At 37.1% G+C, this 25,501-nt stretch overlaps 1 protein-coding gene across 1 annotated transcript in view; it reads right to left on the reverse strand.

The window, feature by feature from the left end:
* LOC150082958 (protein O-mannosyl-transferase Tmtc3-like) overlaps positions 1-25,501 on the reverse strand; it is a 373,607-nt gene that overhangs the window by 41,152 nt on the left and 306,954 nt on the right. Inside the window, exons 11-12 of the mRNA XM_090376938.1 lie at positions 2,450-2,587; positions 715-808 (exon numbers count right to left, since the gene is read on the reverse strand). Of these exons, the coding sequence (XP_090233064.1) occupies positions 715-808; positions 2,450-2,587 (232 nt within the window). The remainder of the gene's footprint in view (positions 1-714; positions 809-2,449; positions 2,588-25,501) is intronic.

The raw sequence follows: 25,501 nt of genomic DNA on the forward strand, positions 1-25,501 counted from the left end.
CTTCGATCAATAAAATCAAAGAGTAGGATAAAAGGAACAGAGCATTCCGTTTTTGGCAGAGGTCCTCTTGCTTGAACAGGATTTTAATTTCATCACCTTCTTTTCTTTAACATAATATAAAATCTCAAAATGTATTTGCTACCTCGGCTTAAGTGAGAAGCCTTCGAATTCCGAAAATATATATTTTTTTCTTTCTTAACTTTGGTTCCTCTGCTTCTAGACATCTAACAACAACATTTTTAACGGAGTTCCCGTCATAAGACATCTTTCAAAATCTTTTATTAAATAAGACTAGAATGGAATTCATGAAAGTAAGAAATTTATTAGTTCAGATGTTTCTCTGAAAAGTTTCCAAACTTTATAGTTTCATGCGATGATGTAATTATTCATTTTTTTTTATAATTTTTTTCCCAGTCGTTTCTTTAATGCTTAAGAAACTGCCAGTTATTCTTACGTAAAAATACTTAAGTAAATTCTTATGTAAAAAATACTTTTTACTTAAGTAAAAAATAATGTAAATATATAACGCGCAAAATATCATCGATAGCATTAACATAATGGATGAAAACATAATAGTAATGTTTTTTTTTTGGAGTGGGGGACTCCGTTGACTAAAAAAAAAGTTGTTTTATTTATATCTCTCTCCCCCCCCCACACACATGCACGCCGTTAAAATTAAATCATTAGAAGGGTATGCTACCGATACGTACTCACCTGTAGGTATGCCTCTTCGGCTTCGTTATACCTTTCCAGAGAAGTTAATACTCGCCCTAGATTTAAATATCCACGGATGTCATCCCATTGAATTCTACACAAAAAGAAACATTTACATTAAAAAAAAAAACTTTCGTATGTTACTATTAATCAATATGCAAATCTGATATATTTCCTAGTCAGAAAGAGGGTTCTGACTAGGTAAGAACGGGGGAAAGGGAATCAACGTTGAGATTTTAGAAAGTAATTTTCTACAGCTGCAATAAAATTATATCGCTAGGTCAAATGTACGATTAGTGGTTTAAATAAACCAAAAAAAAAAAACAATAAAAAACCCGAAAAACCGAGGAATCATTTGGAGATGAATCACATTAATCAGAACAAAAAGAGATATAGGCAAAATTTATTGTAACATTTATTATTCATGTCAAAAATTAATTTAGAGTAACGTTTGTCAGTAATAAATTTTGAAAGGTAATTTAAGTAGAAGACAGAGAGAGTGTTCCTCGCCCATATTCTCCATGTCTTCTACTTAAATTACCTTTCAAAATTTATGTCTAACCATGGCTTTAGGAGCATATTCTTTGAATTATACGTGAATGTCTTTAATTTCAGCACATGGTTCATATGAATCAGATTATTAAGCTTCTTATGCACAATTTAATAGGTTCAAAAAACAAATAGAACATATTTTACGTGAACTCTTGTCTATCCCTCGCTTTATCAGGCTTTTTCTTATACATTAACGCATTAATCAGCTTCACTCAAGTCACAAAATATAACCGATCCACTTCATCCCGAAATGAAGTTAATTAATGACAATATTAGATTTAAAATATAATAATTCTGTTAGTTTTAATGGTATAAATATGTACGGTGATCATTTATGATTACTACAATGGACTTTTTTGTACATTAGTTTTTTATTAGCATTTACATCTAATGATCCACTTCTCCAATTATTATCTTTATGCTAGTTACGGTTAGTACGCTGTAGCGTTTGCAACAAATACTAACACAAATGCCATCTTTCTGGTTTACATGCTTGGATAGGAAGTCTGATGTTACCTCAGAATTAAATTTAAAAAATGTAAACTATCCCAAAAACGTTCACATTCCGTACTCTTCTGATGATACAAGCAATACGACTAGATAACCGTTCAACTTTGTTCTTTTATTTTTTTTTATTATTCTTAACATAAAGTATAATTTATTTTTTTCTGAGAATAGTCGTTGAGTAAATAAGAAAAGAAAGACGCATTGGACGGCACTCTAAACTGAGTGTTGGCTGCGCGGATTCAACAACTGTCTCTCTATCCACCTCACTGCTCTTCATCCTGTTTATCTCCGGCAACCATTAAGCTGTGAGAGTGAAGACTTTAATGCCATCATGGAGGATTACAGCTCATCACAGCAACTATATCAACTATCGCTTTGACATCACAGATCACAGTGATGAGTTACCAAGCAGGTGAGTTACCCGGCATTCAATATTACATTAAATCCCTCACATATATTCAGGGATTTCCCGAGGTACCTTTTTGAGGATGAATCAATAATATTTATGGAAAGTGCCAGCAGTCGCTAAATATATCATATATCGACTGCACAATCCAGACTATGAGTTGTATATATATATCGTATGTAGAGAAATCATTCAATTTTTGACGAGCATAGCTATTATTTCGTGTTTTCTAATAACAGTTACCATAATGATATTCAAAATATAACTTGCCTGATGGCTTCCTGGTAGTACCGTAGTGCTTCCTCGTGCCGATGAACGGCCTCTAGTGCTTGGCCCATGTTGTTAAGAATTTTAGAATTCTCTCTGTTGAATTTAAGAGCGGAAGAAAACAAACTGATTTCAGATTTCCTGTAATGGTAAAATACAATTTAATTATTAAAATTTCAATGTTTATGAAGGACCATTATTATTGAGGCACATTTTATCCAACAACGCTTTAGAATCAACGTTTGGTATTCGTGAGATTTCGCAATGAAATTAAGATTTAGAGATGCCATTAGGAATGACTGCAATTTGTATAAGCCATTATTTCAAATTTTCCTACATATTTATATGAGAAAAGTATAAAGCGAAAATTTACAAAACTGCAACGAGAAAATATCATTCCAATAACAAGCCTTGATGCGGATGGTGGAATATGTATTGCAGACTCCAGACAAGTTACACAATGTAAGTAGTGCGTTACATTTCTATTGATTTTTATTTTATTTCATACATTCATTAAAAGTAAATTACTAATTATCTTGTTACTAATTGATTAATAAAAGTCATATTTAAAAATCATTGTTTTCGCTTCACTACCATATCTTACAACGTAATCTTCGCTCAACGTTTTGTAATACTTTATAATCAACAAATAGAAAGACGTACCTCAAATCGTACCATGCAGTCAACGTTTATGTAATGTACTTTATTTATTTCCTTTTAAATTTTAATAACAATTGAAAGATAACACGTATTTCCTTTTTCTGCTGTGATTAATATAATAAACAAATAGTAATAATTCATGAATTATATATTTAGTAAAGATATAACAAAAAACGAGCTCATCAAAAAGCAACTACTTCATATGCGCGAAAAGAGAACATCTCTTTTTTGCACATCTGCTATATTGCCCACTCATTCCCCTAAAAAGCACAGCAGCAAACAATATTCAGTGCTTCAGCTAACATATATGTTTATCACTACTCGATGTGACCTCGTATGTAAAAAATGTCGTAAGAAAGAGTAAAATTATAAATTTATTATAATTTTACTAAAATAAAAATGCATACTAAAATAAATAAATGATCTCTTTTTATTGGCTACAAAGGTACCATGACTTGCAAAAAAAAAAAAAAAAAAAAAAACCATAATAAACTTTACAATTTGCAAATCTAATACTACATATATTGTGCATTTTACATGTATAACATTTTGTTTAGTACATACTTTTGATTACATTATATTACATCTTTACATTTATACCATTGTATAAATATAAGGTAGAATAACAGAAGATCCCAATAAACATTTTTCATTGGCTATAATTTACGCTTTCTCGCAGATTGCTGCTTTTTATTTCAGGTCTCCATTACGCTTCACTGTACAAAAATAATAAGGATTTAGTTTAGCTTCCTCAGCCAATGTAATCTATGTAAAAGGCCTCAAGTACTGTACTTCAATTCAATAAATTCATCATCAATAAATTTTTAATGAAAGAACAGAAAGATCTCAAACGTCATCTTATAGTCCTAGAAAATTTAATTCCTCAGTTTACTGTTTGATTCGTTGATTTCTTTTGAAGGAGGAGGGGTTAATTTTAATGGTATGCTTTAAACATAGGTCTTTGTCATGTATTATGCCTGTACAAGGACATATTAATGAACCTTTATATTTTGGGTGAGCTGAAAAATCCGAAATAAATTACTGAGGAAAGCCTACCATGAAGATTAATTATTATATTTAATAACCACTCTTATACCACGTGAAATTAATAATGTAGTTTATTAAGCCCATCTCCTTGTAGATCCTCTTTTCATCTGTGTTATGTAGAACTGAATGGCTGTTATATTGATAGCGTCCTTATTAATTTCACGTGGTATAAGAGTGGTTATTAAACACAGCAATTAATCTTCATGGAAAACAACCGCGTAACGTCCTTCCCTAACTATATTAAAGCCTGCTCCTTCTCCGTCAGGTCGGATTACAGCGGTGACTGAAGATTCTTTTTAAGAATTCCTCCAATCTTCAAAGGAATTTGAACCCATAACCCATAACATTATCGCAGGCTAATTAAAATTTATTATTTTTTCGGTGGTGCAGCAAACACCTTGGGCTTCCTAATGCCATATGGCTAATACTAAAACTTTGGTCGACAGTCCCCATCTTTCCTCTGTATTGGTATTGCAATAGAGGTTCTGCGTTATTCTGAATGTTTCTTCTACAGATTATTTTTTTACAACGCTTTGCAACCGATCGCAATGCTCCATTTTCATTACGTCGCCATTCAGATTTTAAGCTATTAAAAGCTCTTCTATTTTAAGAACTTTATATCTATTACCATCATTGTTTCACTGTATTGAAATTTGTTAGCTTATTGTGTGGGTGTAATTAATCTCCCACTTTTAGAAATTAAAAACTAAAACTGTAAGTCAAATCGTAAAAGGTTTTTTTTTTCTATTGTAATAAATATATTGTAATAATATAATATAATAATAATATAATATAATATAATTTATTACAATATAATAAATATATATTGTAATAAATATATATACATATATGGGAGTTTTTAAAAACAAAAAAATGGCTCACCTTCTGACCACCAGGAAGACTAAGCGATTGATTCACTCTAATAAACAAATTAGTTTTTGGGTTCGTTATAAAAATAAATGGCTCTAAGACTGGAGAATTCAAGCATTTGCTCGTCATTGTCAAGATAAAAAAGGGCGAATTTGTCCTAGCTTAAGTAATCAAGTTCAGTTAAGTTCATTTTAAAAAAATATCCCCTAACTAAATATAAAGCACTTTTAATTAAAAACTTTATTATACAGTAAGAATGGTGATAGTGTTATTGCAAACCTTAGAGCAAGGCAGAAACATGTTTCAATGCTCCTAAATGTAAATTGTATCAAAGAAGACTCCACTCCTAAGTCTAGAAGTGGTCGTCCGTCAGCATCAAAAGTGATGCAAAGAAATGATGAGGTGCAACAACAACAACAACTCTGTCAGATTTGAAGGACGCAATCTGTCTGGTGGTAAAGAACATCCCATCAGAAATTTCAACCTTTAATTTCATATATATTATAAAAACCTTTCTCAACTTTAAACAATTCTCAGTTATCTATTATAATCTCTCCTTCCAGCAAGCATTAATATGAGGAGCTTCACTTCAAATTATAGGCTACGTCCGTCTTAAATACATTACACTTTTATTCATATATTCATTACTTAAACCCCCCTCCTTAACCATATATGTCTATTTATCTTAAAGTCCTCTCCTTAATAAATTAAGTACACCTATGTCGGTAAACTCTCTAGCACTTACGTGTTAGGCCTGGAACTTCCCTCTCTGCTCGGCTTCCTTTCATATCGGTCATTCAGGTACTGGAATGCGGGGGCGCTCATTTGGGGACCTCGGTGATTATGGTGCTTCCCTACCGGGTACTGCACGGCTGGAATCAATCAGTGTTGCATACTCTTTACAGGTCAGCATTTCTTCTTCCGTGGATAGAGGGGTTTTCGAGTAGGTCAATGGTTCGACCACTCATTCGACTGACTTTGCCTATATAATTCTCGGGGTGTGATTCTTCCTTCTTCCTCACTACGGCTTCCATGTTTACAGGTGAACATTCCTACGGGCTGTCGGGATACGCAGAATTTCTATCACTGCTTCCATCTACCTCAGGTCTGCAGCTATCACCCAAACTAGACTGCTGCTCTGCTTTGTATCGTTCTCCAACTCCTTCAAATCATCCTCCAGACCGCTCCGAAAACTTGTTCCGAATCTCACGAAAACTTTTCCAGAATGCCACGAAAACTTTTCCAGACTCTCCCTCTCAAAATTCCCTCTATTTTCTTCCTGGCCAATAGGAGATCTGCACATCCTTTTTCCTGTGTTCTCATTTGTCTCCTCTCCTCTTCCGTGGGCGGGTCTTCTTTATTCTTTGTGCCCCAACTTCCGTGGACCTCGAACATACCAGAACAATCCAGAAAGAGAAGCGGAAGTTCAGGTCAACTGAGAAGCGTCACAGCTCCTCCCGTGACCTCACGCGCGCACACCTGGTGACGTCGCCTACCTCTAATAGCGTTTCACCGTGAAATCTTTAAGAGGGCCAGCTTAAGCACTCTTGGCCCTTTCTATGGTGCATCTGCCTTTGTCTTAATGGGGGATTTGTCATGGTATATTACTTTCACTCACTCGTCAAAGAACTTCTATACAAACAAGCTACTACTAAACAGAGAGTGACTGGAAGGTATTTTTGAATTCCAGTGTTTCTTAATCCATGTTGTTTGTACCAGAAAACCACTATTCGTACTACAGTTAAATTCTCATAATATTTAACCATTTTTATTAATTAATGTAAGGACGGGTCCTTACAACTCATTCCTTTCTGTTTCAAGTACACCGAAAGCATGCTCTATTAATAGAGGAGTTTATCCAGGCAATAAACTTAGCTTCCACTTATGGTTACACTTTAATCAGCCTTGTCTACATTTAGTGAAACTTAAAATATAATACAAAATTGATTTGACTTGTGCATGCAAATCAGTGAAGCCATATCCTGGAAAATAAAAAGGGAAGGATGTTTATAATGGCATCTTATGAGCTCATGAGAGGTCACTGTATGATTTCCTTAAAATTCCAACTAAGGCGGGTCTATTTAAGGTATAAGAACAAAGATTCAAAATTATTGACATCTGTTTCGAAGATCCTCTCGTTATCGGGAGGGGGGGGGTATTCTAACCAGATATGTCAATAAGATTTCATTTGTTGTTCTGTTAAGAGATGAAATAATGTATGTCATAATTTTTTGCTGCTACTAGACTAATTGTAATAAAAAAGTTTCAGGAATTCAGTTTATTGTAAAGTTGGTTGTTTTTCTATATTTTAGTTCTATCCAGAATCTTTCCAAATTTTTTTAATGAAAATTCTTTCATTTCGCATAAATTTTAGTCAGAAAATCCAAGTGAATGTCGATCGTGACTACTGACTTACTAATTCTATTAAATGTTAGCTGATACCTCCCGGCGTAGGTTCAGTTAGAGTGATATTTTCTATAATTCATAAATTGCCAAGGATCTGTGCACAAATTTCTTTTTGTGAAGATATACATTTAATTGGATGCAGTGTATATTAACTAGCAAGCACTGCTTTTTCACATAGCCAGATTCAGAACATAGTTATTAAATATACTTGAGCATTATCATTTTTAACAGTAATATCGATTTCCTATTTTGTGCATGTGTGCTATATTTTATGTCTCTGTGTGCCTATTTTATGTCTTCGCTGTTCCGGAATTTTGCAAATAAGTCATTCCTCACAGTAAAGGGTTGTTTATTCCTTGCAAGCTGTACGCAACGAAAGAAGACGTCAATCTGTTTTAATTTTTTTTTCTTGAAGGGTACTTCTGAGAAGCAAGCGATCTTTTCAAAGTGATTCCAGCGTTAACAGCTCTTAGATTTATTACCATTGACATCGAGTAAACAGACAGACCACTTACAGACAAGTAGCCATTAATCACGTGCTAAGGAATGTTTGGAGATTGGATAGTGATTAGTGAAGATAGCAAGTGAAGAACATAAAACAGTGTCACGTCTTTTGTTTATTCAGAGCATTCTGAGAACCAATTATCGTCTCGGTACCGTCAGCTGTTTCCCGGCGATCTTAGGAACACAACAGAAAAGCATCCTTTACAGGGGCTGAAACGATTAAAGTCGAAAGATTATAAATACTGTACTGTATAGAAATAAATCTTCTGTTTATATTCCGGGACGACCACATGGTCAGAGGAATTCACAAGATATAGAATACAAGAAACACCGTATTTAGCAGTCGCGGGCTTGAACCACGGGCACTTAAGGCACGTGTACTAATTCACCATTGCGACTACTACTCGGCAACGGCCATTGGTAACCTATGGTTATTGTGGGGACCCATAGTCTGCATTTTGCGTTAGTTAATAGAATACATCCGTTATAATTTTTAGATAATGTGCTTGATATTTGACACTTCATTTGACATTTCTGTGATAGACGGATGTACGATAAACACTGATAGATGGTCAAGTAAATTTCAAAAACTTTTGTAAAGAAAAAAAAATAACATTGAGTTTCGATTGTTTATAATTTGCTCTCATGTAGCTATGATAATGGATAAACACTCCAAGTTTGGGGAGAAAACATTCGCCTGAGACCGATTAACTCGGTCATTACGATGTGAGGGAATCCTTTCAGTACTTTCGGGGACCAGTTCTCAATCTGGCCGACGATTGCATTTGAACCCAGTTGTTTACGGAGATTAGTAAGGACAAGTATGGTGTTTACTGCGCTACCCGTGAAGGTTTATGATCTATTAAGGATTTATATAACATGCGGCATGAAAAGCTCTTTCCACAGGTAGTATTACTTGAAGCTATTTGATTTACAAATGTTTCTTTTCACAAAGACCATTTAGTTTATCATTAACACAAATTTCAGTTTAGTAAATTGTTAAACATGTACAAATTTGTATGTACGTATCAAAAACAGTAGGGGGGGGGGGTTGCGTTACGAAACAAACTGAGGAATTCGCAAGCTAAGTTGGATGGAGAATCTCCAGTAAGGAGCCGCCGCTTACGCCATAGCGGGTCCACTGTGCAAATCCAAAATGTATTTATATGTACACTGTGTATTCTTTGCCCGCTGCCGGCCCTCGCGGGTAACACATTGGATATAATCACCATCCTCCAAACACCGGGTGGATAATGTCCGGGTTCGAATCCATAAATGATGCGAGGAATTTTTATGGGCTTTTTCACAACGTGGTTGAGTTAGTTAATCTCAGGCGAGGGTTGCATAGTTTTTTCTCTCAGAAACTCGGGATTTTCGTCCAGGAAACTGACAAAATCGACCACAGAATACACGCAATTTACAAATACAATATACTATCATCTCATGGCCTTAGTTACTTGCGCGCTTAATACACACACACGCACCTACTGCTGAACTAAAAAAAAACTGTAGTTTCTGAGAGAAATTGGGCGAGGGATTGCGTGGCCTTCCTTCTCTGTGAGAGAGAAAGCATTCAATCTCTCACCCAACACCGACTAACTCAGTAACATATAACTAAAAAAAAAAGTTTACGAGAAAATAATGTTCCAAATTATTTAAGGTGTGCCAAATTAATGTAATTTTTCTATGTAGAAATTTTCCATATAAGAAACGCGCTTCTTTAACAGTAACAGATCATACTTTTAACTTTCAAATTAAGCGAGCGAGAGAGAGATGCAGGTCGACAACCACTCTTACGTCATTCTACAAATGTTTTTATCAATCCCCATCAAACCCTTAAAAAGGAACAGTAGTAGGCCACTTCACGAGTGAAACAAAGCTGTACTTATTTTCATGAGAGGATGTTAGGGAAGAAAAGAGTTTCCTGCTCTTCGCAACTATGACGTGGCTTGGTGGGTAAAGTCCAACCAAATCGGAACACTGGCTATTTTGTTTCTCTAAAAGAGAGTGACAGCAGCACGTTCCTTTCATTAGTAGAGGGCTTATCTGAATGACGTCACACTCTGGATTAACTTGTGGCTGAGAGGGTTGACTCACCACTGTGCTCTCTAATGCATGTAAGAGAATGAGATAACAATCCCCCCTACTGCTACTCCATGTTATTTAAGCTGCTGCTGGTCTGAATAATAATGAAAACTATTCACCCAACGATTTAAGATATTAATTAGCTTTTATTTATTACGGTTCAATCAATCAGCCATTAATTTCGCGGACCGTTTATAAAGCTGATTTTTATCACTTTCCAGTCGAATGTAATAACATTACGCAGCGCCACATTCGGCCAGTTGTGATGGTAATTCAAGTATTGAAGAAGTACAGAGCTGCTACATATCCTACGTAATTGGTTGGCATTATCTCGATAATGACATCCGACTGCCACGTGCGGGATGCGGCGAAGTTCGTGCAGGCAAATGCTGAAGCTCTGATATCAGCCACGCATTGTTTTTGTTTTTGATTAATGTCGCTGTCAAAACGACGGTGTAAGTCTAATGTCTGCCAGTACAGACATATTACAGATAATTGGTATATAATCCTACAGGTTAACCTTAACGGCACACAACGGTAGCTATTTTGATAATGACGGCGAACAAACCACAATCTCTTGGATGGTAAAGATTTAATGGCTGGCATATTAAGTCTGCGCCGAAACTGATCGCTCTGTAATTTGTACTGCCATAATATGGGTTGTAATCTTAAAAATTTCCTTTCTATGTTAAGTTACCGGATGCCTTCACTGAGTTTAAAACTCAACTAGTATTTTTTCCCTTTTTAATATTCATGCTCATATTGCAATTTAAGAAAATTTGGTAGTGGTATTATATAACAATAATACCCCCTAATTATTTAAATACCTGGAATGAAGTGACAAAGCATTAATCCTAAAACTAGAGTTGTGTTACTTGCGATGGCTAAATGTAAACAGCGAAAAACACCTTCACAAATTTGCTCGAAGTTTAATTAATAAAAACACGAAAAAAGATAATAGATAAGAATTAGTTGTTCAATATTCTGCAAAAGTACTTTTTCAGTTTCTGGAGTTATAAAGCAGAGAATTTCATATTTGGCTCAGCAATGAAATGGCTGCCTCTGAACATTTAAGCTGCAGAAGAACCGAGTGAGCTGGGTCACGTTCCCTTCTCCCTGATAAAATAAAACATGAGCCCTCTCAATTTTTAATTAAAAAACTACTACAGTCCTATTACGTTAGACGTTTAGTAGCTTTGTTTTTCAAATATCGTATTTTAATTTTGTGAAATCGAATATCAAAAATGAGCCATATTTTGTTTTTTGGGTGATATTAAATCCTAAATTGCTCTCTTTCGATTTTCAAATGCAATACTGTTATCCAAAGATGTTATACAGTAGCACAAACAGAAAAACACAGTAGCCCTCGTGGGTAACCCAGTTGGTAGGAGCGCAGTCCTCCTCACACCGGGTGGAAAGACCAGAGTTCGAGTCCCGTCGATAACGAGAGGAATTTTTATGGGCCTTTTTCACAGCGTGCCTGAGTTAGTCGGTGTCACGCGCCGGTAGCATGGTGTTTCCTTCCGGAAATTTGGATTTTTCATCGGGCAAACAGAAAATCGACCTCAGAACACACGCAACTTACAGACAATTACACGAAGCAATATGGCTTTAGTTGCTGATACTCCTAAAACCCTAACAATAATCATTGTCCTTTCACACCCCTGGGAAAGGCCTGAGTTTCGAATCTCGTGTAGGTAAGAGTAAATTTTTCGGGCTTTCTTCACGCCTTTGTTTTAGACGGTCTCGGGGATTGTTATTTTTCTCCAGGAATCTCTGGTTTTACATCCAGAAAACAAGTATAGTGACAACAGAATACGCCAATTTCTCAAACCCTTTAATTGTCTTAGAGCAAAATTAAACAACAGCGTACAATACCTTTCAGCAGTGATGTGCTTAATAAGTTTATGTTTGCTATTTTTCATACGAAGTAGTTAATCGGAACTGCAAATGCTGTAAATAATGGAGCAAGCATATCCTTGTCTAACACGTGCGTGGCTTCAAATTTTGCTTCTACTGTAAAAAAAAAGTTTATAAAAAAAAACAGAAATTACGTATAAAAAATACTTTGGAGTAATTAACAACCGGCGAAACTCTGAAAGCTTACAAGGCACAGTCCAATGAATTATTTATGTTTATCGATCTAAAAGCAAATATTTATAAGTAAACGATTCTGAAGGGCCAAACTTAAATTTCTGACAGTGAAAACGTAATGACCGTAATAATCTTCGATAAAGAAGGCCGCAGAAGCAACTTCTAGGCCAGGAAGCAATCCACAGACTGGGTGGAATAGATGTTTTAAGAAATCAATCGTTAATGTAAATATATTAATCACTGTTGTATACTCTTATCAATATAATTCCAAATTTTAAAACATTTTTGTTTGTAATAAATAAATAGTTCGATTAAATTAATCATTTTTGGACCATGTGAAATTAATAATGCTAAAACTATAGTACGTTACATACTTAGAAAACTACTATTGTTACTATATTGGGGGAACTAGCCCATCAGTTATTACCTAAATACTGTACTTAATATGCAGTTAATTTCACATGGTTAAAAAGTGATTAATTTAATTGAAATATTTATTTATTGGTTTAATATACCATGTAAGTTTGCTGTTCATTTCTCTAATTTGAAATTATTCTTGTTTTCTTTCGTTAGTGGAAAAAAGTGGAAGAGAATTTATTATCTAAGAGGACCTACAAACAGCTTTCCTTCTAAACTTTTTTTTGAGGAATAAAATTCTGGTCCACGGGGATTCTGGTCACTGTTTGCTTAATTGCTTTCCAGAGGTACAGAAAATTGAATGGTTTAGCATCGCTACTCCGAAGAGCTCGTTCCACTTCACCTCACAGGCATTCAGTTGCATTGAGACCTTGATGACTGGGCAGGCCATCGCAGTAAGTAGTCTGAATTCATTCTCACAGTTCTGGAACTGCTCAAAATAAACAAGTAAAATAAATTTTTTGTTTATATTCCGGGCGTAAAAATGCACCCTCGCGTTTGACCACTCGGCCACGGCTGCGTCTACAATTCTACCCATTTCTCTCTCTCTCTCTCTCTCTCTCTCTCTCTCTCTCTCTCTCTCTCTCTCTCTCTCTCTCTCTCCTCTGCAGCTTTGTACTATTCTCTCCTTCTGACATGGCGCGCATTACTCTGTTGGAATAACCCAGCGAAGTTGAAAACTAACGTTCAGGCGCTTCCCTACATAAGCCACGCAACAACACGTACCCTGTTGGAATAACCTCTGGCATATATTGCCACTAAGAAGGGAATGCGCCAATTCAGGTCTGAAATAATTTCCAACTAACCTGCAACATCCAATTTTTGCACCACTTTAAAGCACTCCCTACACCATTACACTGCTACTGCCAAGCTGCAATGCTGACACTTTGTAGGACAGGTTCATAGGCTTATGCTCTTTTCGCGATATTCTGGTCCTCCCAACATACTTTTGACCTTACCAATCCTCCACTGTCTCGTGGCTTACCTCCTTGTGGTAGTGGCAGGCAACGTGGAGTCCCACTAGGGACCCTGCAGCCAAGTAGCCAGAAAAAAACACACACGCACCTGTCATTTACAGAGTTGTTACTTCACAAGGGTACTGATGGCACAGTTGTGGGAAATCACCGGTGGCACCTTACCCCAACACAATGCCACTATGTCTTGTTGTTAATTATACTGAAAAAAATATGGAAAGGCCGTGGGGCAGAGGGAAAGGCTGAATATTTGAGTAAAATCTTGAGCAAGGCTTCACAAGGCTCAATAAATCAAAGGATGTGATATAAGCATTCAGTACCGCAGTAGAATGGCGACTTGTCAAATAATGAGGTGAAGTGTCTTCCGGTTAAGGCACCGGCGCCACCAAATAAGTGGAAATAAAAAAGTGGTGAGGGAGGGATTATGTTAAAAATAAAAAAAAGTTTGATTCATGGAGAAATTATGTTGAAAATAAGGGTAATAGAGATGTATGGGGGTTTCCATACAAAATTATTACAGACAAATTAAAATTGGATGTAGTATATAGTACAGTGCAAGATGACGAAATGGAGCGGACGCTGGGCTGGAGTGATTACCGTAATCTTTGACACATTATCCCCACAAGATGACAAAAATTCTTATAATGAATTGTAGTAGGAGGTAAGGATACAGATTAGAAATTATAAAGGTGTGGAGGATTAGAGTCCATTTACATTGGAGGAGCTGAAAGAAGCCATTAAAAACAAAAGTTGGGAAGGCCCCTGGCTTGGATAAGACTGAAGTAGAAATAATAAAGCACTTTTCCGAAAAGTCGTTGTAACTACTTTGGAGGTTTATAGAAGTTGCATAGAAGGGATCTTTCCAGGAATATGGAAAATAGCTTTAGTTAAGATTTTAACAGTCCTGAAAAGAGTTGTGGCGTTGGCGGAGGGAGTAATATAAACCTCTTTCCCTTTTACCTGTGCTAGGTAAATTATATTGATTATAAAAAGAGTGCAAATGCACTCTTTTTATAATCAATGGAGGGCAGCAGTTTGGCTTCAGGAGGGGCAGATCTATAGAAGATGCCGAGAGTCCTAACTGATGAAATATTCCTTTGAGAAATATGTCATGTGTATCTTTTTAGATTTTAAAGGGCCTCGTAGGATCTTGTGGGAGGGTATTATGAGAAGGTTGCGAATAGCTGAGATGCCACAAAAGCTCAATAACATAATGAGGAGTTATTTGGCTGGGCAGAGTGTGATTGTTAGAACCAGATAGGAATATATAAAAAGGTTACCAGGGGAGATCCAGAAAGTCCCATCCATAGTTGTACTTGTATTATGGGACTATGCATGAATGAGTTGTTAAATTAAGTGGAGACTGCTAAGGTTCTGAGCCGTTTACCTATACCAACTTGGCGATAGTCATAATGGGTGGATCGAGGAAAGAGGCGGAGGAAACCGCACAAAAAGTGATGGGACAAGTATATGAATGGGCAAAGCAGAATAAGTTAGAAATTTCTGCTTGCAAGTTGTATTCGATTATGTTAATGGGTAAATTTAGTATAAATGGAGCGCTAGTTGTTCGCTTTTCTGGTGGGTACTTCAGAAATGTCATGTTATAAGGAGGAATGGAATTAGTAGTTATATTGGACGAGTTATATTTGGAGTAAAAGGTAAACGTCTTATATACAAAGGAGGGGGTGAGAGGGAGGTTTCTCGGCCTTTTATATAAATGTGTGTTTGAACCTATTTTGATATATTCAAGAAGTGCATAGGGATACAGAGCTAAAAACAGCATGATAAAGAGACAATTGGCCTCTGCTCAGAGGTTCCCCTTCTGTGGGTGACCCGAGCCTGGAGAACAGTGTCCAACGATGAATTACAAGTTTTGGCTGGAAAAGAGCCAGCAGACTTGGTCGCAATAAGGAAGTACCTGGAGCATAATACTGTGAAGAACATTCCAATATAAATAATGGTAATTCAGGCCTATCCGGATCCAGAGAGGATATATGAGAGGCCTGAACTAAAGAGTGAAAAGAAAAGAATCCAGATAGAGATTGACCAGATTTGGCAAGCTAGGTGGACCGATTCTGAGAAGGGGAGGGTTAGTTATGCCTTTCTGCCTGGCGTCACAATGATTAAGAATTGTAAGAATTGTAATCAGGCGCGTGGCCTGATTTGAAACTTTAAGGCTTTTTGAGTTTCATGTGTATGTGGTGAGGTGGAGGCGAATAGGAGAAACCCTGGAGCCCGCCAAAAAAAAAAAAAAACTTGTGGTGAGGTGGAGGATGTGCAACATCTAATGAGGTACTGTGTTAACATGAACAAGAAAGAAGGAGATTATTCCAAGGAATGGAATTAGAGGAATAGCAGCCATGTGAGGCCTACGCTTCTAGGGAGAAGTTCACTTCTCCCTAGAAGCGTAGAGCTTTTAAGAACTTTATAAATAAAATGTTCAGGAAAAGGCTTTGACTGTAAAGCCGCGCTAACGCTACGGCCAAACAGCCATGGCCTCACTCGAAGAGGAGCCTCATTTTCAGTGTAAATATTTTCTAAGGTAGTGATAGAAATCTTAATAATAACAGTTTTTCCGTATGACGGAAAAATGAGGTGTGCTGGACAGTAGAGGCACGGGATCCGGAAAAGTTGCCCCTCGCATTTCGCCTCCCACATTTCGCCCCCTGTAGATAATGAGTAGGCTACAGAAATGTAAATAATACACCTAATTTTTTAATAATTCTAATTTATTTTGTTTTAATAGAATAAATGCATATTATTATTGTTTAAACTCGAAGCTGTATGCAATGCCTCTAAGGTAATCAATCACATTACGATTTTGAAAATCTTGGACTATTCTTTTGATTTGATTCTAACAGAAATTGCAGCATACTTATCGGCAATTAGTTGTGTAATTTCGAAATTGTGCAGCCCTTGTTGTTTCTTTAAAGAATCAATGAATCGGTAAATATTTGGGAATAAAGTAGCACAAGTTTCCTGAAATCCCCTGTGCCATCCCTCCACGCCGTTGTTGGTACGTTGCTGATCACTCAGTGTTCGTGTGTAAACATTCCACAATTCGATGGGTAATTGCCGGCCTCTTCGTTGTCTTCTTCCAATATATGTATCTTCAAAGTAGTTTGCAGTCACCATAGCTTCAATGGGGAAGTCATCAGCTTCAACTAAATCTTCAAATGCTTGAATAACGTTAGCAGGAGGAATAAATGCCAATGCCGGAATCATTCGGATCCAACGAGCAAATTCATGGTCTTGCTCGTATCGGACTTTTAAACCTTCATTCTGTATCTTTCGCCAAACGCTTTGGGAAAGATTAATAAAACAACTGGTATTTACAATACCAGGAAATTCTTGTTGGAAGGCTTGCATGGCACTTTGTTGGAAGGCTTTCATGGCACTTTGTTCGAAATCTGTAATAAGTCGCTGGGGTTGGAGACCCGGTTGTAGCTTTTTAACTTCTTGAAGCAACTTGACGTATGTGGCACGAGTTTTGTTTGGCAGAAGCGCGTAGACCACTGGAATAACTGCATTGAATTGAACCACATGCATTGTATAAAGCTGCTGGAAATACGTGGGTACTGTGCTCCATCAGAAAACCACTCCTGGCTACGCGCCAATAACTGAAGATTGTTAATAGTGGAAAAAATAGGCATGCGACCCGGGAGCAGTTCGTCCTGAGAATCATACATCAAACACTGTTGTACATTGCCATCGATAATAATTTATTGATAATTTTGTGGAATTACTAGGTGCAGGAGATTTCTCGGTAAAGCAGGAGTACCATTGTTGCATCGAACATGACGAATGGTTCGTTTAAGTGAATCCTTTTTAGGAAGTAATGCCGTGACATTGGCATGAGCCTCTGCAATTACTGATGCAACAATTTGCTGTGGCCGTTCGTTCGTGGTTGTTGCATGTTGCCGTATTTGACCAATCGATTGCAATGCTTCCGACCTTGCAGCTTGAGCTGCATGGTTAAGTTTAGTTACGACTTTCACAACTGGGCCTTCCAAACCCTCTGTCCAAACTCGACCTTTGCAGTTGGAACGTTTTTCACAAACGCAGATTCCATGTTGTTCATCTAGAGTTCTCTTTGAAAACGCATAAATGTGGTTGTCATCATCTACCAATTTTCTTTTGCCTCTTAATGACGGAACACTTTTTGCCATTGTACACACAGGATTAATCAATCAAGATGCAAAAATAATATGCAGATATTGCACTGCCTGCGACGCTCAGCTTGTTCACGCGATGCACCGCCGATAATGAGGCGGCGAAAACAGCAAACGCGCGCTGTCCACTGCGCCAGGAAATGTGAGGAGAGCCAGATGCAGGAACTTTTATTGTTTGAATTTAGCCAAATCAGAACAAGATTCACTTGTTACTGAAAAGACTCCTATAAGATTAGTCACTGTTTCCTTCCCCCCCATGTCCGTCACTAACCATGTGACTGTCGCCCTCGTTGTCGAGTATCTATTCTTTCCATTGTGAAAGGATTAACAATTCCAGTTAATCCTTTCCAATGGAAAGAGAACCCTGAAGACATACAAAAGGGGAGAAATTAGTTTAAAAGCTACGTGACAATTTGTACACGAATGTAATTTTGAAAATTTGTTCGGAAAGTCAGAGTTATCGGAAGTTCAGTTCGAGTAATCAAGAGAGTTTAACATTGAATCTCCACTAAAGGGGCTGGGACTGCAATAAAAATTTCGAGTTATCGAGAGTTGACTGTATTTACATTTTTGTAACCTACTCATTATCTACTGGGGGCGAAATGTGGGGGCCGAAATGCGAGGGGCCACTTTTCCGTAAAGCTAGAGGCACACCTCCTAGCGGTTGGGGCGGTATCTCGATCGCAGTAATAGACTATTAGGCAGCGATTGGGGCTAAGTGACAAATGAGAAGTTTTAAATATAGTGTTAAATGTATTAATGTATAAGGTGTCCTTAACATGGTTGAGTCTTTGGTTCTTGTAGGAGGTGGTAGAGATGTGGAAAAAAAAAGAAAAATGAATATACCGGGATGTTAATTTACCTGTAGTACTTTTTTTTTTTATCCTGCACTTGTCTTGTCAGCCTTCGTTGGTCTCTCGCACGAAGGAGCTATTTCTGAAAACAGGATCACCATTGTCTGGATGCCATTGATCATCGGACCAATCTCGTTACGTTCGAAGCTGTCGTCCGTGTAACACATAGCAGGGTTCCAATTTTCGATATCCTTATTCCAAGAGTCTGGCGCTGGATAACATGCCAAGTTCAAAGTACACTTAAATCTTTCGTTTCAACTATTCTCATAAAATAACCCTACATATTGTCCACTGGCTTTATATCAATGTTACAAACAGGTGATGCTGTTACTGAAGAAGCGCTTATTTCCATTTTTTTTATGAAAGTCTTAAAACACGAAAAGTTTTAGGAACTACAGCACTTACAGTACCGTACACGGTATAAAGGTCAGAAGACAAAAGATACTTGTTGACACCGGATTTCAATTTCTGTAGATTGTAGTTTTCGGGAAATACATCCGAAGGAAGGTTGTTCCAGAAAGCAGAACTAAAAGGGATAAATGAAGAAGGGGAAATGACAGTTCAGCGTTGGACAATGAGATTTTGAATTGAGGCACGTGTTCCGATGAGCGTCAGGGAATTATAGATGCCAGTTCAGAAGAACAATGCCTATGGAAGTAACTAGAGAAAAGGCACGCAGTAGAAACTGAAAGTTTATTAGACAGAAGTGATAAGGTTGGGGTACCTTACAAAATAGCCACTCAGTGTATATATCTAAGCTCACTGCAGATAAAATTTAGTATTCTAGTTTCGCTTGTTGCTTATTAGTCAGATTTTCATCCCTTTCTGTGCTCATCTTGTAACATGCAGTGAAAAGTACAAAGGGCCATGCGAACACTTCATATACCACCTGAGAACTTGCTTAACCAGCGTGATGTTCGCATATAGTCCGCTTTATTTATAGGATACAAAAATATTCCTGCAAAATATTAAATTCGGACCTGAGAATTGTCTCCGCATCAAAAATGAAGTGAATGTCAAAAATTCAGTGTAATCCTTTAAATGGAAATACGTACGTATTCCTAAACTCTTGCAAGGTATTGTCCCACTATGGTGAGAAAAATTTAATAAGATTCGGAATTTCATTTTATGTAAAATTTCCAATTCGGTCAAATTACGATCCGGTCCATGTATCATCCACTTGAACTGCAATTTAACCCTTAGCATGCTGCTGCATCTTTTGCTTTATTTATTATTTTTTTTGTGATTTATGTCGGCCAGAGCTCTGTCATATCCCATCTCAGAAGCCCTTCAGTGAAGAAATAAAAAATACACTAGTTGCAAGATCGATTTTCCTCTGCCATCATATATTTTAATGCAGCCAGTGTTCCTCAAAACAAGGGAGTCATGCTACGGTTCCTACGATGGCTACTACATGTCAGAATGCACCTCTTGGGCCCTTCGTTATAGTACATCGGCGATATTGTTCTGGTTTTTGTTTTATCCTGACTTTTTCCTGACATTACCACTTATAAAATTCCGCTTAGATGGTGAATGTGTTAGCGATATTTAGGTTGACTGCGTTTACCCAGTTAATATAAGTGCTTCCACTTTCCTTGATACATTTCAAATAGCTCAGTAGTTTGTTTCGAATAACAATTTAAAAAAAAAATCAGAATTCTTAATCAGGATTAATAAACTTAACTTATAGGATTGGTAGTACGAACATAACTGGAAACAGCACTAGCGACCTCTACCGTAATGTTTCTTGAATTCAAGAATTCTCAAATGCGGTGAGTGAGTAAAACGTTTCCCGAAGATGCTTTAAAATACGCTTATGAAAATTTACTACAGGTCCATTTTCCATAGAAAATCGAACGTATTGCTACGTGCTAATGCAGTAAGTCTACGCCGGTGAATACACCGGGGCACATATCCATAAATTTGCAATGGCGTAATGGGCATGCGACGTGACATAAACAATTTTGAACTTGGACTCATAATACGGACCCAGAAGGTGGATAACGGTGGCGTGTTTATACACGATGGTATCAAAAAGTACTATGAATGGTCCAAATCCTTGGAAAACTGTCGGTGCAAAACGTGCAACTCGAAACAAATGGTTTGCTCCTGAATGCACAGAGAAATGATCAACACTGTGATAGTGCTCGGACCGCTCACGTATGTCCAAATAACATAAGACAATAATCGCATGCTGCACAGACCCCAATCTCAAGTATATTTGATGCATCAGACATTGTCAGCCTACGGTTAGAGCAGTAGTCTTCAGTTACATGTAAAGTATGTGATTAAAAAAAAAAAAAAAAAACTGCAATGCGCCAAGGTTAATCGAAATTTAAGGAGTGAGAAAGGGTTTGCTGATTCAACCAACTCAGATTCAGTTGCATTATACAAACGGTAGGATCAGCGATGGAGAAATAACGAAACAAAAACAAGTAAGTTTTCTGTTTATAACTTTAGGAAAACCACATGACGCCAGAGCAGTTAGCAAGAGAGAAAATACAAGAACATCGTCATATTCCTCATTCATTTCGCAAATATATATGTAGTCTCAGTTCCAACCTCAATGATGTTCATTTCCGCTTACATTCTGCCAAGCCCCTTAGTTCTTTTGACAGAATCCCAATCATCGGTTGATTCAACTGCTGCTAATCTTAGTTATCCGAATTATTCTCTGTACGATTACTTAGAAATTTGGAATCTCCTGTTTTAGATCTTCTCTGGCTTAAAATCTCTCTACCTCATTCATCTACTTCAATTTCATCTGTTGCTTCTATCGATCTCCCAGTTCCACTAATTTATAATTTTTGTTTTTGACTTCTCTTTGAAGCTTCACTTTCTCCAGTCCAACTTGACTTTCTCCAGTTTATAACGGTGAGATAATTTTATTTGCCGATTTTAATGGTCTCAACTCCAGCTAGCTTTAGTTTTCCATATACACGGATTCTGGTTGAGATGCCTGAGGCTTTCGAAATTACTAATTACCTCGCACAGATTGTTCATTTACTTCACAGAATATAAGACAATCCTAACCTCGCAGCCAACATTCTTGATCTTTTTTCTCACAAACAACCCTTCTAAGTACACGGTCAGGATGAGTGGTCCTCTAGGCACCTCAGATCAGATATTGGTGATGATCTTTCCTCCAATAGAACCTTTCTCTCGTGGCCTTTCCCAGCATCGTGTTGATTCGCATTACAAGAATGCAAAATGGGATGAGCTGCAAGATTTCTATTCTTTATGTGCTAAGGGTCTTCAAGATAAGAATCCAATTTTGCATTCTGACATGCATCTAAAGCTCCATGATCATTTTCTGCCTACACCATAGCTCGCAGTAAGTGTACAACAGTTATTAATCAGTCCAAACTAGATTTTGAACAGGCTAAGAATGGAAAACTTAGTTCTTTTCCAAACCGTAGCCGAGAATTCTAGTCCCTTTCCATAGTTATTGGCCGCAAATTTTGGTCATCTGTTAAATCTAAAAAACTGGGTTTTCTCTTTTGCTCTCGGCATTACTTTTCTTCTAACCAGACACTCACTTAGAAATCCCAAATCCGCCCTATCTGGAGCAGTTCCCCAATAACCTTTTTTCAGGCTTCTAGACTCCAATCAAACGAGGGCAATTAGGCTAATTAATGAACCATCTCTTACAAAGTTGCTTTACTCTCCGTTTCATAGCGTTTCTACTCCATGCATTTTCTATAGATTCTTCTATGGGCACCGTTCTTCTGAACTGGCTTTATAATTTCCTCCTCTCTCTTTCAAACTAGTCTGAACACATGCCGCAACCAATCAGCATATCCAACTTCAAACTCACAGAACCAACTTTTCTTCTTCCTCATTTATTCATTCAACTTTGGTTTTTTGGAACAGCCTTCCTTCATAAGTATTTCCTGAAAACGACAATCTACAGAAATTCAAATCTAATGTCCACAAGTATCTTCTTTCATCTTCTCAACCTAAACCCACGCACAGTAATCAGTACTATTGGTTCTAATACTTTTCGTGTTTCAGGTCTTCATAAAAAAATATATTCAGTATTCATGTGGGCTTAAAACTCGGCTACTAAAACGCGTGTACTTTTGTATCCTCGCCCTTCACTACTCGCCATATAAGGAGCGAAAATATGAACTGTGAAGCTTGTTTCCCTAGCGTGTAGCATAGCAGTTATAATAACCAGCCTCCCCACACTGGTGGAAAAGGCTCGGGCTCCAATACCGTCAATGATGCGAGGGACCTCAATGGGCTTTTTTTCACTCTGGTTAAGTTGGCCGGTCTGAGGAGAAGACAACCAGGTGTTCCCCATCCGGAAACTTGTTTTTCGTCCAGCAAAACAGGCAAACGACAAGAGAACAGATACAATTCATGGACATAATACACATGGGTGGATAAGGTTGTTCTTGGGTAACCCTAACACGACAGTTTTTTGTGCGGTTTCTTTTACTGGAAGACACTTGGACTTAGAAACTCTACATCCCCCAACCTTCCTTCATTAGCACAGTCGCATATCGCAAATGAGTATTTCTAAGGTCAGATCTAAAGAGCCTTAAAACACGTGTCCACTTCTGTACAATATCTAGGAATTAAGGGACGCTATTCTGTCTATCTGATGGAGATAAATATCATTCAAAACAATTTCATAGTTGAATGTACTAAAGAAGCTCTTCTGTTATCTCATGGACACTGTGCCAGAGTGTATTCTGTATACGAATGATTATACCTAACGCTAGGGTAGTGTTCCTAATAAACTCTCCACTCACTGTATATAGTTTTTAGCAATTATTTCATTCGATATAATATCGAAAAAAAAATTCATACAAACAACGCTTTCATATTTGTTTTTACACATTCGTTGAGCCAAACAGGGAGAAAATACAATTCATCCTTTTTACTTTTCATTATCCAATTCTTTCTTTATGATTAGCTAGAATCTATTTGCAACACTATCTTCATTTCCCCTTTCACTGTCTCTGTATTAAATGTACGTACCGATTCTACGTTTCTAAAAAAATTCTAGTGCTATCCGTTAATTTATTTGAATTATAGCTGCACTGCAATCGCGTTTTCAACGGATGGTTTCGATTCATTATTTTTAGCTATGTTTTTGTTATTTCATTAATAGTTGAATTTAGTTAAATCTGCCCATTCTAATAGTCTGAAATTTATCATGTTAACAAGAACTTTATGACTAATATTTAATTAATTCGTATATTGATATGGTCTCCTCTACTTTAAGACGAAATTTATTAAAATATCGAAACGTAACAAATATTATGTTACTTTTAGGGTATCGAGGTGCCCATTTGTCTGACTAGTATTTCAATAAACTAATTTATAACAGGCGGTATAAAAGTATAAAGTATGTGTCTGGTAAATGGCGGCGCAGCCGACCGGGCTAGCCGGGTGGGTAAAGTGCCTGCCTGGCAACCCAAAGGTCGCGGGTTCGATTCCCCCCTAGGGCTTGGATCAAAGTACTGCAAAAACTTTGGGAGGTGCATTATGGCCACAGAAGCCTATGCGCCAACAACTACCAAAAAAAAAAAAAAAAAATGGCACCTGGAACGTCATTTCAATTCCGCCGTGGTGACAGAGGAGAAGAGGAAAAAACAGATGCAAAATACACAAAATTATAGTTACAAGTACACAAAAATGTACAGAACTATACAATTATACAAATAATTATATAAAGAAATTATTACACATTTAGGGGGAACGGGGAAGATTAACCATTGTGATGTAGGAATTAACCATTAAAGTTAATAAATGTTCAGTCCAACAATACATGTTCAGTCAGTTCAAGACATGAACAGGTGTTCACACAATAAATTTTACAAGATAATGACATAAATTATGTTATTGTCCGCGAGATTTCATAACGTGCAAGTTGTTATTAGAATCAAATAAGCAATGACAAATGGCACGGTAAAAAAGATATGAAGCAAACAGTTGAGATGAATGATACAGCTAATACGATTTGTGCTACAGGCTGATTGCAAAAAGTAAGTTTTTTGGATACTTAAAATTAAGAATTTAACAAATTTAGGGAATTATGAATGAATTTAAGAAAGTTAAGTATAGGTATTGATCGATTAATGCAAAATGGGTTTATAATTCAGACAATAACTGTCGTCTTTTAACAAAGACACAGCGTGAGAAATTCTGAAAGGACTGAAAGAAAGTAGGAGAGGAAATGAAGACAGATTGCTGACCGGGAGTAACAGGACCAGTGTCAGACAGTAACTCTGACCGAAATTCATTGTAAATAGGGCAAAAGAAGAGAACGTGGGTAGAATCCTTGACAGAACCGCAAAGAACAAGTTCGGAATTGGAAAGATGGAAATCGGCGGGCTTAAAGTTTAAGGAACTGTGTCCTGTTAAAAGAAAGCTAGAAAACATGCTGGGAGAAAACCATTTACGAGTGTTTTTATTAACAAATGCAAATCAGGCCAGGGAAGTTGCCAACAGTCATGAAGAATTTTTAAAATTCGTTGTTTTCCTAGTTTAGGACTGGAGGACACATCAATTTGAATTCCACTGAATTCTGCAGGAATGCCTTTACGAATGAAGTAAGAAAGTCCACGGTAAGTCAGGCCGCCGTAGTCTAGTGGTTAGGCGCGCGGGTGCATAAGTACACGTGCCTTGAGTGACCGGAGTTCAAGCCCGTGACCACCGAATACGGTGCTGTTTCTTGTATTCTGTCTATCTTGTGAACTCCCCTGACCGTTTGGTCGTCCCGGAGTATAAACAGAAAATTTATTTTAGGTTAAATATGTCTAAAGGTAGCGAACCAGATAGAACTTGTAGGGCAGAGGCAGAGACAGTTCTGCATGCCCTAACTAGTACAAGGAGGAAACTGCGCTGGAGTGAACCAAGCTTGGACTGAGCTGTAATCAATTTGGTGTGTCTAAACCAGGCTGCAGCAGCATAAGTTGTAATTGGTAAAACAATAGCTTTGTATAGTGTATGCAAAAT

The sequence above is a fragment of the Mastigoproctus giganteus genome, chromosome 7 (genome assembly GCF_048544385.1).
Source record: "Mastigoproctus giganteus isolate SK-2022 chromosome 7, ASM4854438v1, whole genome shotgun sequence".
Lineage (NCBI taxonomy): Eukaryota > Metazoa > Arthropoda > Arachnida > Uropygi > Thelyphonidae > Mastigoproctus > Mastigoproctus giganteus.